This window comes from Cyprinus carpio, chromosome A11 (assembly GCF_018340385.1).
Source record: "Cyprinus carpio isolate SPL01 chromosome A11, ASM1834038v1, whole genome shotgun sequence".
Classification (NCBI taxonomy): Eukaryota; Metazoa; Chordata; class Actinopteri; order Cypriniformes; family Cyprinidae; genus Cyprinus; species Cyprinus carpio.
Genome location: NC_056582.1, coordinates 17,169,812 through 17,187,491, shown reverse-complemented (window position 1 = coordinate 17,187,491; position 17,680 = coordinate 17,169,812). Strand labels below are relative to the sequence as shown.

The 17,680-nt window shown below is 36.2% G+C and overlaps 2 protein-coding genes across 7 annotated transcripts; one reads left to right on the top strand and one right to left on the bottom strand.

The window, feature by feature from the left end:
* Nucleotides 1-513: 513 nt before the first annotated feature.
* On the top strand, nt 514-9,406 carry LOC109058727 (lysosomal alpha-mannosidase-like). Its single transcript, XM_042766582.1, has 22 exons — nt 514-663; nt 993-1,095; nt 1,348-1,521; nt 2,294-2,487; nt 2,564-2,696; nt 2,997-3,142; nt 3,249-3,448; nt 3,561-3,681; nt 3,781-3,859; nt 3,928-4,037; nt 4,196-4,303; nt 4,396-4,512; nt 4,599-4,781; nt 5,570-5,667; nt 5,861-6,103; nt 6,218-6,319; nt 6,539-6,626; nt 6,830-6,910; nt 7,528-7,749; nt 7,855-8,004; nt 8,657-8,753; nt 8,835-9,406. Exons 1-22 carry the CDS (start codon nt 571-573, stop codon nt 8,942-8,944), a joined length of 2,952 nt encoding a protein of 983 aa, XP_042622516.1. The 5' UTR covers nt 514-570; the 3' UTR covers nt 8,945-9,406.
* LOC109058722 (tRNA (guanine(26)-N(2))-dimethyltransferase-like) lies at nt 9,390-17,678 on the bottom strand. 6 transcript variants are annotated; one of them, XM_042766586.1, is made up of 17 exons: nt 16,488-16,699; nt 16,179-16,225; nt 15,829-16,115; nt 15,524-15,743; nt 14,627-14,814; nt 12,903-13,018; nt 12,691-12,803; nt 12,455-12,603; nt 11,913-11,996; nt 11,736-11,805; nt 11,286-11,420; nt 11,070-11,155; nt 10,593-10,701; nt 10,440-10,516; nt 10,167-10,286; nt 9,961-10,075; nt 9,390-9,723 (listed from the first exon to the last, which is right to left on the bottom strand). In XM_042766586.1, exons 2-17 carry the CDS (start codon nt 16,200-16,202, stop codon nt 9,646-9,648), a joined length of 1,971 nt encoding a protein of 656 aa, XP_042622520.1. In that variant the 5' UTR covers nt 16,203-16,225; nt 16,488-16,699; the 3' UTR covers nt 9,390-9,645. The 6 variants fall into 6 exon arrangements, with proteins under 6 accessions (XP_042622520.1, XP_042622521.1, XP_042622523.1 ...); XM_042766587.1 differs by having other exon boundaries at nt 15,829-16,095; nt 16,488-16,698; XM_042766589.1 differs by having other exon boundaries at nt 15,829-16,086; nt 16,488-16,698.
* Nucleotides 17,679-17,680: the final 2 nt, after the last annotated feature.

Here is a 17,680-nt window from a genome sequence, read left to right as displayed (position 1 = left end):
TATTTGTTAAGGGAGTCAGGAGATAGATGGTAGCCTACATGAACCTTGCAAACCCGCGAGGGAGGAAAAAGGAGAATGGGAGAATGTGTGGGAGAATGAAGTAGATAAAAGGTGAGGTCATCATGGTCCCTGCCACAGACAGATGTGGTAGTAAGTAAAGAAAATAGTTTATAAAAAATGTTTAATGTTCTTTATATGCTTACAGTTTCGATGTGATAGGGATTTTTTTTTTTTTCTGGGGATTTTTTAAATTTACTTCTTGTGGTGGAAGCAATAATATAATATAATATAATATAATATAATATAATATAATATAATATAATATAATATAATATAATATAATATAATATAATATAATATAATATAATATAATATAATATAATATAATATAATATAATATAATATAATAAACTTTGAAATCCTTTAATTCACGGTAGTCCTGTATAGACTATTTTATTCTGACCTTTTATTTTGTAGACATATAAGGACTTTTATTTTAAACTATTGGAGGAGAAGTCACATGACACAACACAAATTCGACTGTCATATGATTGTAGCTTCATTTTCATCATGGCTGGGCTGTACCTCAGTTTTCTGTTCCAGCTATTCTTCTGTCTTGTTTTTTCTTTACCCACAGGTCGAAACTCCATTTGCGGTTATAGGGTGAGTTTGGCTTAATGTGTGAATATTTTTAAGTTCGTCGTAGGACCTTTAAGAAAGGTTTGACTAAATGTAAAAAATGTAGGAAATATACAATAATAATAAAAAAAAGTACCAAAACTACCTTGGTATTTATTATTTTTCATTCGTAATTTTTGCCGCTATTGTTACTTTATTACTATAGTGCTTTGTGCATGTGCTTTAGCAATACCATGTTTTTGTACATGTATATGTATCAGTAAAATAAAAAGGAAATGACTGTTTAAATGAGGAAGTAAAAGCTATTATTGTTGCATCCCTCCACTGGTAATGCCCTTGTTGAATCTCTGCAGTCATGTCCAGCCACAAATCCTTCCATGCTGAATGTCCATCTGGTTCCTCACACACATGATGATGTTGGCTGGCTCAAGACTGTGGATCAGTACTACTATGGAGGTGAAGTTTTGCTCATGTCTAACTTGAAAGTGTTTGTTCGTACTTTGCATTGGTATGCATGTAGTAGATCACATTCTTCATGTGACTGTCCAGTGATTTATGTGTTGCTTGTCATATGATAATGGCATCGCACTGGAGTGGTAAAACTTAATGTTTAACCTCACAGTATAATACACAAACAAAGTTTTGCTTGTTCAGGCATGTAAATACACCACAAACCTCAGTTTTTTAATCCAGTCATTGTTTTTTCAGACCGAAACAACATCCAGCATGCAGGAGTCCAGTATATTTTGGACTCGGTAATCGACCAGCTACAGAAGGATCCAGCCCGAAGGTTCATTTACGTAGAGACGGCCTTCTTTTACCGCTGGTGGAAGCAACAGAACCAGAGCACACAGAGAATTGTAACACAGCTGGTCAATGAGGGTGAGGAGGGTATTTGTTTTTAGGTCTGAGATAGTAAAAAAAAAAAGTAAAAAAAAAGTAAAAAAAAATATATATATATATATATATATATATATATATATATATATATATATATATATATATATATATATACATATATACATACAAGTATACAAAAGGGAAAATTATAGTAATAATAAAAATAACACCAAAAAGATTAGAACATATATTTAGAACACATTTGTATGAATGGAAAATTTATAGAGTTATAGGGTTATATTTTTCGAAATTGAGATTTATACATCATCTGAAAGCTGAATAAATAAGCTTTCCATTAATGTATGGTTTGTTACCATTCGGCCAATATTTGGCCAAGATACAGCTATTTGATAATCTGGAATCTGAGAGTGCAAAAAAATCAAAATATTGAGAAAATCGCCTTTAAAGTTGTCCAAATGAATTTCTTAGCATACATATTACTAATCAAAAATGAACTTGTAGTATATTTACAGTAGGAAATTTACAAAAAATCTTTATGGAACATTATCTTAATATTCTTATGATTTTTGGCATAAAAGAAAAATCAATAATTTTGATCCATACAATGTATTTTCCAAACAATTTAATTACGCTAAAAATGTGATGTTAAAAGTACTAAAATAATTTCTTTTTTTCTCACACAGAAACTTTATAATTATTTCCCCCCAAATATTTTTGATCAAACAGAAAAATATTTTTCACAAATATCATGAATTATATGAATGAATGAATGAATGATATATGAATTCTATAGGTCGTCTTGAGTTCATAAATGGTGGCTGGTGCATGAGTGATGAGGCCACCACACACTACAGCGCTGTCATAGATCAGATGACTCTTGGTCTGCGATTCCTGAATGACACTTTCGGTGAATGCGGTCGCCCCCGGGTGGCCTGGCACATCGACCCGTTTGGACACGCCCGAGAACACGCCTCCATCTTTGCACAGGTAACCATTGCATATTATTTGAGACTGGTGTGAATGGGTGGCATAGTGATGCTGATGACTCTTGAATTGTTTACAGATGGGCTATGATGGTTTCTTCTTTGGCCGTTTGGACTATCAGGACAAAGCTCGCAGGATGAAAACCAAAGAGATGGAAATGCTCTGGAGGGCTAGTGAAAGCCTGACACCGCCTCTCGCTGATCTCTTCACGGGTACTAATCCGTAAACATGCTGCTTTTTGATAAATTCAGTTTTCAAATTCTCCCATAGTACAGGATTAGCACTTTCTGTTCCTTGGTGAGTTGTACATATTCTACTGCTATATATAAATTATATTTAAACCCATTCAAAAGTTTCAGGTCAGTCAATAAGATTAAATTGATCTTACAGACCTAACAGACTTTATATATATTAGCCTTATGAGATATCTTAAACAACTACACAGGGTATGGGTATGTGGAATTGTGAATATTAAATGAGCAGACAAATGTTTGGGCCTTTCATCTCTAAAGGCGTTCTCCCCAACGGCTATAACCCACCCGAGGGCTTCTGCTGGGACCAGTCATGTGATGATGCTCCCATTAGAGACGACCCAGACCTTGAGGACTACAATGTGGATGAGATAGTACAGAAGTTTTTGAATGCTTCCTATAGGCAGGTAAGTAAACAGCATTGCAGCAATTCTCAGTGCAGTCAATCATATGTAAAGTCGACGTGTCTGTGATAAGCATGGAGGTGCCACATCAAGAGATTTCTGTTCCCAGGCTGGCTTTTATAAGGCGAACCACATCATTATGACCATGGGTTCAGACTTCCAGTATGAGAACGCCAATCTCTGGTACAAGAACATGGACAAGCTGATCAAGTTTGTAAATGCCCTGCAAGCTAAAGGAAGCAAGGTGAATGTGCTTTACTCGACACCATCCTGCTACCTACAGGAACTCAACCTAGCCAACCTCACCTGGTTAGTGTTCATATACATCTAATACATTTGAATATGGCGTGTTGAGTTATCCTTTGGTACTGATAAAGAGGATCTCTCTCAGATGTTTCCAATGATTTTTTTTTCTTCTTAGGCCTCTGAAGACAGATGATTTTTTCCCTTATGCTGATGATGCTCATGATTTCTGGACGGGTTATTTTACCAGTCGACCAGCTCTGAAGTTATACGAGAGACTGAGCAACAGCCGCCTACAGGTGATGCCAACTTTCTTCTCAGAAAAACAAAAAACAAAACAAAAAAACACATCTACAGTGTTTTTTTGTAATCTGTATTGTCTGATTTTGATCTTCTAGACATGCAACCAGTTGGAGGTGCTTGGTGGGCCCAAGTCCAAATCGGGACCCTTTGGTGAAGGGGACAGTGATACTATGAGTAAGTCTACATCTGTTGTAAATATGTCCCTTCTGTTGGTCTGTTTGACATTTTGACTTGTCGCTCAGAGAGGGCGATGGGTGTTGCCCAACATCACGATGCTGTGTCTGGGACAGAGAAACAGCATGTGGCATACGACTATGCTAGGAGACTGGCTACAGGCTGGGCACATTGTGAGGTACACAAACATAAGCTGTCATTTATTCTGCATGCCTAGAAACCACATAGGAACTTCCTAGTGACAACTCTAAACACACTAGCAACTATAAAGTAATGCCCAAACAACATCATAGCCAACACTCAAACAACCTAGCCACTCTGCCTTTCATGTTTTAGGTGCTGGTTCGTAATTCTCTGGCTATTCTCAGTGGTTCTGAAGCTCCACATGTGTTCTGTGAGAATCTCAACATCAGTGTGTGTCCTCTCACAGAAAGCAGCCATAAGGTACTATACACAGATTTCAGTAAATGCATTCATACAATAAAAAGCCCATTCACTATTGAATGATGATCTCTCTATTTCTTATTTCCTCTCAGTTCTCTATGAATGTGTATAATCCTCTGGGCAGGACTGTAAGCTGGCCTGTTCGTTTGCCTGTCAATGGTTCAGTGTACAGTGTTACTGATGCAAACGGGAGAGCAGTGGACAGTCAGGTTGGAAATGTGTTTATATCACTTAAGTGTACATGCTACATTTATGATATGAAATCATCATGTCTACTTCCCCTGCTGTCTGTCAGGTGGTTCCACTGTCTAAGTCCACACAGGAAGTAAGGCGGAACAGGGGTTATGCTAAAGGTGAGCTAGTTTTCCAAGTTGAAGCTCCTCCTCTTGGCTACAGTACATACATCATCTCCATGCTTCGGGATGAGCCTCCAGCATCCAGCGCCAAACCCACAGCCACTCGCTCCATTCAGAACAAGGTACATGGAGCAGCACATGTGGAAATCTGTTTAAAATCCTCACTAATTTAAGATACATCAAGACAAATACCATGTCAAGATTTTGGTTACTAAAAATGGATTTTGTTTGCTCTTTTGAAATAACCTGTTTACCACTGAGGCTGCATTTATTTGATCAAAAAATGCAGTAAAAACAATGGTAACACTTTAGAATATGGAAAACATATTCACTATTAACTAAGAGTTTTCTCTTAGCTTATTAATAGGTAGTAAGGTAGTTGGTAAGTTTAGGTATAGGGTTGGATTAAGGGATCTAAAATATGGTCATGCAGAATAAGGAATTAATATGTGCTTTACAAGTAACAGCCAATATGCTAATAATATGCATGCAAACTGGTCCTTAAAGTAGCGTCACCAAAACAGTTTTATTGTGAAATAATGTTAACATTTTAAATATACAATTTTAAATATTAAAATATATTTTAAAAATGTAGTTTGACATAACTTGACATATCGTATTGTGCTTAATAACTCATTTTAGTATCAAACACATCCTCTGCCTTATTTTCCTCATTCACACTAATGTGTAATAACTTTACTTAGTTCTGCACTTTTTGTGATTTATTTTGCAGTTAAATGTCAGCTCGCAAAAAATGTGATGTTTTGTTGATTGTGTTGTGTTGTGTTTTGCCAATCAAGAAAAACTGGAGCGACTTGCTAGTGTTAAATATCACTAAAATTGCATTTTTGGAATATTTCATGTTTCAATTAGCATAAATAATAAATCTGTTCTTCTGTATGTGTTTTAGTTCTTGAAGGTGACCTTTGACGAAACCACAGGTCTGTTGAGCAGCCTAACAAACCTGGAAACGAACCAAACTATTCAACTCACTCAGAACTTCTACTGGTCAGTTTAAGCTGTCCCTTCCAGTTTCTATCTACCATAGTATTACCTTTGAGTTTTTGATATATTACATTATTTTCTAAATTACTTTGGAGTATCAGTAAATACAATGGTAGGTAGTATGTTAATGATTTAGTATGTATCAAAAAAGTGAATCATACCAAAAAATGAAGTAATGTGTGTTTTTGTGCTTTAGGTATAATGCAAGCGCTGGGAATAACAAGGAGAGCCCCCAGACATCGGGCGCTTACATCTTCAGACCGAATTCTTCAGACCCCTTCGTCATTAACAAGACTGCTGAAACACAGATCGTTACAGTGTCCAGCACAGTTCAGGAGGTAACACAGTGGTTCAGCCCGTGGGTGTCTCAGGTCGTCCGTTTGTATGAGGGCCACAGGGAACTGGAGCTGGAGTGGACTGTGGGACCCGTGCCTGTTGCGTGAGTCAACACACACATGCACACATTTCTCTGGATTTTAGATTTGTATGCGAAAATGAAAGGAAGGCTTAATAGCTTTTCCTCTCTGACGATCTGCTCTCTTTCAATTTTCAGAGATGGTTTAGGGAAAGAAGTGATCACTCGTTTGGACACAGACATCAAGTCCTCTGACTATTTCTACACGGATTCAAATGGCAGAGAGGTTCTAGAGAGACGGTGAGGAGATTAAAATAAATAGAAGGGTTGATCACAATGACATTTTTAAATGTAATTTTTGTTTACTGTTTTTACTATATTTTTGATCAAACAAATGCAGCCTTGGTGAGCCTAAGAGATTTCTTTCAAAAACATTAAAAAACCTTACTGATCTCAAACTTTTAAACAGTAATGTATCTCAGCTGTTGGGAAAGCAATCTTCTTGTTTTGTCATCGTAGGAAAGATTATCGGCCCACGTGGGAACTGAAGCAAACAGAGCCAGTCGCTGGGAACTACTATCCAATCAATTCTCGCGCTTACATCAAGGCAAGTGTCATCCAGCCAATCATGTCAGCTTTCTTGTCTTTTTTGGGATCCTATGTCTATGTTTATTATTTTTTTTGTATCTTTTAGGCTCAGTTTATTTTTATTTACATTGACATATTCATTCTCGCTCTTTGTTGTCACTCAGATTTTCATAAACAGCTTTGAGTCTAACCTGTCAAGAATTCTAATATGTTTGCATTTAGGATGACAAGCATCAGCTGACAGTGGTGACCGATCGCTCTCAAGGGGCCAGCAGCCTCTATAACGGCTCGCTGGAAATCATGGTAAAATAAAATGATCGTCCCTTTTCTTTATCAGTCTCTTTCAGTTCAGGTTAATTAATGAGTTTAAAACAGAAGGTACAGTGTATTTTCAAAAAATAAGTTTAGAAAAATATGCTGGAGTAATGATTTTAAAATGATGAATTAAAAATGAAATATGTGAATCTGAGTTTGTTATGTATCATTTCGAATTAGGTATAGATTTTTTTTTTTCACCCACAATATTTCTCTCTCCACATATACTTAAACATCTAAATAAATGTCCATAAATCAGACTTCACAAACTGATTTTGTTTTGATATGTATGCATATGAAATTTATATCAATTATATTATATATATAAAAAAATATTTTATAACATTTTAAAATGCATTTTAAATATTTATAAATATTGATATTAAATATTTATACTTTTAATGTATAATTAAATTTATGAATTTATATTTATTTACATTTTTATTCTTAGTCTCATGTTCATATATATTAAGAAGCTTCCTTTAGGACACCATATTAAAATATTTTTTTATATATTGTTTTGCAATAATATAGGAATATTATTTATATTATTAATTGTGATATGGTCTCAATATGCTAACAGCTAATCAACAGCTCTCTCTCAGCTGCACAGGAGACTGCTGTATGATGATTATAGGGGGGTGGGAGAGCCTCTTTCTGAGCCGGGAGACTTTTCTGATGGTTTAGTTGCCCGAGGGCGTCTGCTGCTGACCTTCACTCCACCAGACACAGCCGCAGATGTCCACAGACCCCTCGCACAGGGTATGGTGCTCCAACCCCTGCTCTCCTTCCAGGACAGCACACCTTCGGCCAACACTAAACTGGAGGTTTGTAGAGGGTCAATGGACGGATGAAGTGAACTAGATTCTTATTATGAGCTTAAACTCTGGAGATGACTGAAGGAGTAATTAATCATTCCCTCTTTCCCATAGTTCTCTGGGCTTCAGACTGATCTGCCCCCTGCTGTTCACCTGTTGACACTGTCTCAGTGGGATGAAGACACGGTTCTGATTAGACTGGAACATCAGTACCAAGCCAAAGAGAGCAAAACACACTCGCAGCCTGTTACAGTCAACCTACAGGTAACACTCATTTTTCATTCCCACTAACAAAATAAGTCAATCCTGCTGCAGTCAAATACTAATTGTGTTTCACAGGGACTAAGGGCTGTATATTAAATTCTCTGAACAAACATCCAAAAACGGTTCTCCTTAATAAATATGACAGATCTGCTGTCATGCAAGATCCTTTCGCCCTCCAGAATCCTGACAAGTTGTTGTAAAAGATCTTTCTTATGCATTTAGCACTGTGCTAAGCTGGTTGGATAATCTGTTGCTAACTGAAAACAAAGTGCAACTGAAAGCTTTTAGCTTCAATAATGTAATCAAAGTAATTTAAAAGACATTAGTTAACAGGATTTCCATCTAAGATATACACCAGAAAGTGATTTTTCGGTAATTTATAATCAGGATTCTCATCCAATGGAATCTCTTTGGAGTCTAAAGGTGATAGGATCTGACATGACGTGAATAATTAATTGTTTTAATACAAATTTTTGACCTTAAAATTTTTATATAAGTATTTTTTTTTTTTATAAATAGCAATAGGACACTTAAAGCAGTGGATTACCTGTTGTGAATGTAGTCCGCTTACTCTTGATTGCCTTATTGCTTATATTAAATTAGAAAAACTGATAATGAATCATTTTAATATTGCTAAACTTTGTGTGTGCAGAAGCTGTTTTCTACTCTCGATGTGCTCGGAGCGTCTGAGATGAGTCTAGGGGCAAATCAGTGGAAAGAGGACATGGACCGCTTGCAGTGGAATGCAGGTAACAATTGTTAATTTCTCTAATTTTTAAAAAAATTATTTCTCAGATATAAATAATGTTTTTGATGTGTTTGTCTTTCAGAAAAGACATCAAAGCCACTTCCTCTCAGTGCCAAAGACCCCTCACCATGGGAAGTGACACTGAACCCAATGGAGATCCGCACTTTCTTGTTACGAGTACGACAGCTGTAGAACTGACAACCTATAGATCACCGCAAGAGCAAATCAGAGTGTAGCAGTGGAGCATCCAAACTTGACACTGATTCATTAAGAGCTCATCTACACTGCATCATCCAACTAGAACTGGTTCTAGGGACCAAAAATCTATCAATCGGGGTTTTTTTTTTGTCTTTTTTAAAATTAGGATATGGATATTCTTCACACATCACTGTGCATTTTTCATAAGGATATATATGATCCACAAGAATTTCAAGTTTTTAAATTTCTTGCATTTATCTCTTGGGCTCTACTTTGGTTAGCCACTGGCCAAATGGGCATCATGTAGACACAGATCTCCTAATATTCATTTGTGCAATAATTTGATTGTATTTTTTCTACTGTGCCTTTCATATGAAAATTACACTTTTTTTTTTTTTAAATGAATTAACTGTGGAATAAATTTAATGATCAACAATAAACTGTTTTTAACTGATACATGATGTGTCTTGCTCATGCTGAATAGAAAAACAAGCATTCACTTATTTATTTGGCAAGCAAAAAAAAAAAAAAAAGTTAAAATTTAGGGTAAAACGATTTCAGAGAATATGTGTCTATGCATCGCCAGAAAATTTAAACTTGCATCGCACAATTCCAATTGACGTAAAACAAACATTAGGTGCAAATCTGTACACATCAAGACACATGTGAGGTTTATCCGGTAATAAGAAAACCAATTAGTCCATCTTTTCCTCATTAGTTTCTTGCTTAAGTTCATGCGAATAACAGCATTTGTCTCCATATGTACATGTTCCCTAATAAAGAAAGAAAACACATCAGCTTTGCTAGGAAAAACAGCTGTTGTGATTTAATATGTATAAATTATTGCTTTAATTTATCATCAAGGACACTTCTGACAATTAATGAATCAATCGTATACATTAATCGTATCACATGTTCTAGAATAGAAGAATAAAATACTGACTAGTTTAGTAACAACAACTACGCATGATTTTAAAAACACTACATATATTGTAGTTAAGTGGACATACCTTTCGTAACTTCTTACAGGGCAAGCTCTTGAGTTGAGAGGAGTCTGTGATCGGTTTCTTTCTTTTACCCTGAAACTGTTTTCTTTTGTCCTCCAGCTCAGAAGAGATTCCTCCACTAAATACAAAAAAAGATGATTTACACTTTTAAGGTCAGCTAAAAGATTTTGCCAATGATTTAACAAAAGCACATTAGCAGTATGACCCACCCAGCTTTGGCACGTGCTTTTGGTCCCCAGTTGGCCTGTGGGTTCTCCTGGAAGCGTGTGAGGTGACGTTTTCGTGATTGAGGGTTTGCGTCTTCTCTGATTTCAAAGCAGGCCTGAAGACTACATGAGAGATTAACGGTAATAAAGTTGCACATTCAACTAAAACTAAATTAAACTGCAGTTCAACTAAACTAAAAGGTACAGGAATATACACAAGAGGGATTTTAATATCAAATAACCAGAAGAATTCAGTATTAGGCATTTGATCCTTACGTTGGCTCTGTGGAGAGAATGCGGTGAGCAGGACTGGTTTCTGATAACCGCTCTCTCTTCACGGGGTTGGACTTTTCCTAAAGTATAAACAAACAGAGAAACTACATTAGAAAATGAAGCAGAGGTTCTTAAGAGTGTATGGTGGCCACTTACCCAGCAGCGAATGAGATCCCATAACACCCCAGCAGGAGCATTGGTCTTCACTGCATTTTTACAGGCGTGAGAGAGAGACACTCTGTACCCAGCGTGCAGGAGAGCTGACCTACACAACAAGAACAAAGTGAGGACACCCTCCATTGAAAATCTATGGACCCAAAACTCTTGACCCTTCAAAATGTTCATAGAGAAATTGTAAAATAAATCCATATGAAGCGAGCAGTTTAATCCAAGTATTCTAAAGAGGTACAATCACTTTATACAATTAAAAGATTAAATGTATGCTTTTATTCACATAAAGGGTGAGAAGACTTTCAATGGAGGGATTTCATTATAAAATATATTCATTAGTCTTCTGAAGTTGAATGAAAGTCTTATGGGTTTAGAATGACTTGAGGGTGAGTAAATGACAATTTTCATTTGTGGGTGAACTATGCCTTTAATTTAAAAAATAATATGTTGTATTGAGTTTACCTGAACTGCAGCATGGGCGGCGTGTTGCAGTGAACTGTGCTGCTCAAATGATCTAAAACATAATACAGAGGAACATCCCGCAGCTCCTGAAACACACAAGTCACACTATTAGCACTCATTGGCTAATCAGAGAACCTAAACTGTTATTGCCTGGAGACATTTCACATGTTATAATCATGCTGATGATTTTTACTATGAAGTTTATTAATGATTGACCTCGGTCACCATGCTAAGCACCCCCTCGATCCGCTTGGACGTTCTGAAGCGGGTGGGGTTCCCTGAAACGGCACCCAGAACTTTCTGAACAAATGTAATGTCATGAATAGGCTCCGCCCAGATGGGACCGCCCAACTACAAAAACAGAGACAGGAACAAAGAAATCAAAACAAGGTGAAGGACTAAAAGTTCATGGTTAATATGTACTGTAACATGTATATATGTGTGTGTGTGTGTGTGTGTATGTGTAAAAACAAAAAGAAATGATGATGAGCACAATTAAATGTCAAGTATTGTCTGATTCATATCCAAAATCTGTACTGATATGAAGTGTCTAAAATCAGCAGATGTATGGGTAGGGATTCATGATATATTAGTACCAACTAATAAAACATCAAAGGAAAATTGTACTTTGTTATACACATAAGAGGAGATATTAATAGTTCATACCTGGTGCCTTTGCCTACAGTGTTCACAGTTAGGCCCTACTGGTGGTCCAGTGGCTGCTGAATACTTCATACTGTAACAAACATATTAATACACTTACTGAAACACATAATGATAATGATAGTACAGAAGCACTGAGAAAACGCGAAAGATCAATCATAGAGGTAGAAATACTCTCACTGTTTGCCTTGGCTCATCTTCTTCCCCATCCTCTGCAGATGAAACGCACCACAGCCGACACAGTTATACAGCAGCGCATGCTTACTGTGAAACACACAGATACCTGGACTTACTAATAACATAATACATTTACATATAAACGTTTGAGGTCTGTTCAATTTTTTACATATTTGAAAGAAGTCTCTTACGCTTAGACGCTGCATTTATTTAGGAAAATATAGTAAAATCAGTAAATTTCTGAAATATTATGACGATTTAAAATAACTGTTTGCTATTTCAATGTATTTTAAAATGCAATTTATTCCTGTGATGGCAAAGCTGAATTTTCAGCAGCCATTACTCCAGGATTCATTCCTTTTGAGGATTCTTTGATGAATGAAATGTTAAAAAACAGCATCTATTTGAAACAGATTTTTTTTGTAACATTATAAATATCTTTACTCTATTCATCTCTTTAAAAAAATAAATCTTACTGGAATTTTTCATGTATGATTACTAGCAGCTATTTTATCTCTATATAAACAGAGTAAACTCTGTGTTACCTTGCAGAGTTTTTTACCACCGCCTGGCCTGTTTTGACTCTGACGAATACACGAATGTAGAAATCCACACTCACGCTCAAGAGAGGTTCAATGTAGCGCTGATACACAGCTGCTCTCTGATCTAAACTGTGCAGAATTATACGCAGAGCCTAGAATCAAAACCAAAAAGCGTTATGTGTTATGATATGAGTTTCCTTCATTCCATCCATTCACAAACCGCAGTGAGCCCATCTTACCATCTCATGACAGTATTTGGACTTGATAGACATAGAGCCATATTTGCTGTAGCAGGTCTCCCCGCTATTTCCAGCCATTACAGCCATGTCCGTACATGTGATGCAAAGCAACCCTGACAATAAGAGAGAGAGATTACTGTATATGTACTGTATATTGTATATGTGCTAAATAAATTCAGATTGTGCATGTGAAAGAACAGCGACAGACTCACCACCCTCACTAACAGCCTGCACAGCTGCATCCAGAAACGGAGATGGACTGCCATAGGGGTCAAGGTCAATGACATCATAGCGTTCCTTCTTCCCTCTAGCCTCATACATCACCATACTGGAAAGACGTTATTATACCAGGATATAAGATGTAACAGAATCAGTGTTGTTATTGTTAACTAAAACTATAACAAAAAAAAACAAAAAAACAACCACATTATATATATATATATATATATATATCACAAACAATAAGATATTGTTTTTATTTTCTTTTTGGTTTTCATATATATATATATTTTTTTTGTTATAGTTTTAGTATATACATTTATACATATATACACACACACACACACACACACACACATATACATATATAATATATATATATATACATATATATATATATATACACACACACATATATAGATATATACAAGTACTAGATTAAAAACAACTTATACTTTTTTTTACAAATTTTTTTATAATTGGTATAAAATGAAAAATCTAAAAATAACAGTCAATTCATATATTAAAGGGGTCACATGACGTTGCTAAAAAATAACATTATTTTGTGTATTTGGTGTAATGCAATGTGTTTATACGGTTTAAGGTTCAAAAATTACATTATTTTCCACATACTGTACATTACTATTTCTTCTCTATGCCCCGCGTTCTGAAACACGTTGATTTTTTACAAAGCTCATCGTTCTGAAAAGCGAGGTGTGCTCTGATTGGCCAGCTATCCAATGCGTTATGATTGGCCGAATACCTCAAGCGTGTGACGGAAATGTTACGCCCCTTACCATACTGTGAAGCCGTGTTCTGATGCGACGAGACAAAACCAATAAAACCCATTACAAATGAGGCATTTGTAGCATCCAGCGGGGACATGATTATGGATTATAATGACTTATACTGTGTTTTTATGCGTTGCGTTGCATTGCGCCATGTAAACATAAAAACATGTCTGCATTTGTGCTGAGAGAAATGACAAACAACAAGCGCTACTCTACACTGCTTAAAACTCGCGTTTGATTAGTCAGTGGCAAATCCTTTACATATGAAAACATACTTACAGGCTGTCAGTCAGCATTATTTGTCAGAACACCAGCATTGTAGGCTACTCTCCCAGGAAACAGTCTTCGTCCTCTGTAAAATGCGTTGCACACATCTGAATATTTGGTTTGAACTGTTCTGGAACAGTGTTGTGAATACAACTTAACCACTGATTTCTAGTTGTGTCCTCTTTTGGAAGGCCAAACAAAGTAGTTTCACTTTCACAACCAAACACACAGCGTGCCCACGACATGGCGGCGGCAGCAACAATACAACAGCAAGAATCCAAAGATACGCCTTCTTTCTTTGCATGAACATTTGGGTGGTGTTATGCAAAGTCTTATGTGGGGGCGTGTTTAAATGAGCCGTTTTAGGAGGCCGTGGACGAGTCTTAACTTTCATAAAGAATACCTCTTTGGGTTTGACACTTTAGTCTTTGCAACTTTAGGGATCTTAGCTATTCACGAACAGCTTGTGACACTCCAAAGAGAAAGGAAAACTTGAAATCGCATCATATGACCCCTTTAATATACATATATAATATACTAACATACAATTTAAAATATTAATATTATATAAATAAAGACATACTTTAGTTGTCAATACATGTTTGTGAGTGTAGAAGCAAAATAGTGGAATAACCAAACAGTGGAGTTTGTGTTCTGACCTGGCATCTCTTTGGCTGGCTTGCAGTATGTGGGACACATTGTTGTGTTGTGCGTTGCGGGCGATCAGGGCAGCAGCTTTAGCAGAGTAATCATTAGCAGTGATGCTCTTCAGGCCAGGGACCTCCAGAGCAAAACGTACAGAACGCAAGCCTGATGCCGCCAAACCCTCCAGCACACGCAGACCTTGCTAGAGCAGAAAAGAGAGATAAATTACATGACATTTATTTATTTGGCAGACAGTTTTAGCCAAAGTGATTTACAAATATGGGGAAAAAGCAAGTGACTTATATAAATCATAGTAGAATACATAGTAGAAAAAACAAGACAGATGTGAAAGTTTCAGTATTGTAAAATAATATTACATAATTTAAATGATTTTTGATTAAAATTAATTTAATTTAAATACTTTAATTTAAAGTTAATTTGATTTAAAATTCATTTGAATGGATTAATTATTGATTTTTTAATTTATTCATTTTTTTTACTCTATTTGATTTATATATAAATATATATATACTCACACTCACATACCTGTAAGTTTATTTAGTCTTTTATATACATACTGAGAACTAATTCACATTAAAAAAAGAGAGAAATAAAAAAGTGAATTAATAAAATATAAAAGTAAAAAAAACGTACATGAAAATTAGAAATGCTGCCATGGCCATTAAATGAAAGTTTAAGTCCTACAATAACTAAAGCTAAAACTGAAATAAATAATAATAAACAAAATAATTAATTAATTTAAAACTATCTAATAAACATGACAAGAATACATTACAAAATTACTAAAACTAAAATGTAAAGCGAAAATAAAGCTAATTCAAAATCTTAAACAATACTATAATAGAATATAAATAATGATTAAAACACTGGTAATTGGCCCACACACAGACCTCACATCTTTCCCCTACAGATGCAGTGATGTACTCTTTCTTGCCACCCTCTTCTTCATATTGCTGCTCTTTTTCAGGCTGTTCTGATGCTTCCTGGTCCTCTGTCCCGTTCTTCTCCTCAGAGAGTCGAACCACAACTCGATCTCTCTCACCCGGGACCAGGATCCGGACGCCCCTCTGAGCCAGCTGCTCCCTGGCAAACTCTGTGATCACCGCACATCTGATCAGAGAAGGTATATGGCAAGTTTAAAGGCGAGATGAGAAGACAAAACACCACAGGATGTCACACTGGATGGCGTACTCACGTTAGATCTCGGTTGAACTCCTGCACGGGGTTGTAGAACACCTCATTAGCACTTGGGAATAAAATGGCAGCCTTTCCCTCCCTGACAACTGTCTCCCCTGCTAAAAGACCAGGTTCTGTAGATGAGGTCTGACCGCTTTCTGTAGAGCTGGAGGGGTTTGTGTCTTCCACTGGTACTGCAGTGGGAGCACTGTCTGCACCTGCACTGCTCGTGTCCTGGGATTCTTCAGGTTCTTTCTTGCGGTCCATCCTGAATGTTCTGAACACACTTTGTCCTGTAGTAAGGCTCTGGAGGAAGGATTTTCTCTTCTTAGGAAATGCTAAAGACAAACCAATACACCTAAAGGATACCTGAAGTATAGTTCTTGGTGACATCTACCAAAACACAGCCTTGTGACCTGTCAACACAAAACTGATTTTGATTAAGTAGCGCTTATCAATTTACTTAAAAAAATATATAATAAAAAATAAAAAAAATACAAGGGTTCCTACACCTTTTGTCATTGTTTTTGTATATAACATCAAAACGTCCTTCTGATTTTTTTTAACGACTCATAAAATCTATATGACCTCATTTTAAATTTAAAATAAATGTCAACTTCACAGTCACAATGTAACTAGCCAGGCTAGCATTAAAATGTATCTCGCCTACCAACTCACCGCTGATTATCCTTCCTAAAATATGTTTTAGTTAAGCCATAACAAAACATTCACGAACAAAAACAAACCAGATCGCAAAATGTAAGCTAGCGCAGAGTCCTGTCAACTGTTAGCTTAAAGTGTTTTCAGTTTAAAAATTCACGTGTAGCTGATGCCGTATGTGAACTACGGAAGCCTTGTAGCACTAAAATCCTGACAGAGACGCCAGACACTGCGCACGCGCGAAGGCTACACTGTAAAACAAGGTCACCGACGACAAAGCAGGTTAATTTAGAAAGATTCTCTCAGTGGAGGTTTCTCGCTTTCTTTTTAAATATAAATAATAAAAGAGCAGTACATAATGTTGGAATTACTTTTTCTCTTTTCAAAGTCGTTTTGGAAATATGCTAAACGTAAAAGTAAACAGTGTCAGAATATCATAATACATAATTTTACAATTTCATTTTATATTGCTGTTTTTATTATTATTTAGTCTGCGTGCTTGTTTATGCTTTTGTAATATTGTATCAAAAAAAAAATGAAACTGAATGCCAGTAATTAGCCATTTACTTACTTTGGGTATTGTATTTTTGTCATTCACGGTATATTTAATTGAATTGACATTATTATTATCAACCGTGTAAAGTGGTTAATATAAATTAAATAAAAAATTGGGGAATAAGTTTGTAGTAGACCACACTATTATAACTGTTCTTTGAACTCTAATGCAGCCTTAAACTTTGCAGTTGTCAAGACAGATTGTATATTTAACTATTTTCTTAATTTACATTTCTATATTCATAGTTTTATATTTAATATTTAACATAAATTCCATAAATACGTTTTTCTACGTGAAGTATGCCTTCTCTGTGCAGCATTATTGTCGTGGTATACATAATAATCTAATCTGGTCACGCTCTATAAACACTAATTGCCTATGCGCCATACAGTTTGACCCCATTAGATCGACGTGATAGACATATTTTGAAGGCGTTTAGTGCAACAACTTCTCCAGTGCACCGTGCAGAGTTGAGTTGGCATGCTGTGCGCGTAGCACCCAGACCCCTCTAGGGCTTCACCTGAGTCTAGACGCTCCACACAGCTCAGTTTCCCCGCACGGCCGCCTCGCGCACAGGCTCAACGGAGAGCGCGCGGCACTGATCGCAAGCATCTGCGTTCAGACAGCTTTAATTCGGTGATCGGTGACTCTGTGC

Bases quoted from the DNA above. Each gene is read 5' to 3' on its own strand.
- LOC109058727 (XM_042766582.1), top strand. From the start codon at position 571: ATGGCTGGGCTGTACCTCAGTTTTCTGTTCCAGCTATTCTTCTGTCTT. The intron at 4,513-4,598 runs GTTGGAAATGTG...GCTGTCTGTCAG, and splicing joins GGAGAGCAGTGGACAGTCAG to GTGGTTCCACTGTCTAAGTC. The intron at 4,782-5,569 runs GTACATGGAGCA...TATGTGTTTTAG, and splicing joins CTCGCTCCATTCAGAACAAG to TTCTTGAAGGTGACCTTTGA.
- LOC109058722 (XM_042766585.1), bottom strand. From the start codon at position 16,202: ATGTCACCAAGAACTATACTTCAGGTATCCTTTAGGTGTATTGGTTTG. The intron at 15,744-15,828 runs GTGAGTACGCCA...TTCTCTGATCAG, and splicing joins GAGTTCAACCGAGATCTAAC to ATGTGCGGTGATCACAGAGT. The intron at 11,997-12,454 runs GTAACACAGAGT...TGTGTTTCACAG, and splicing joins GTGGTAAAAAACTCTGCAAG to TAAGCATGCGCTGCTGTATA.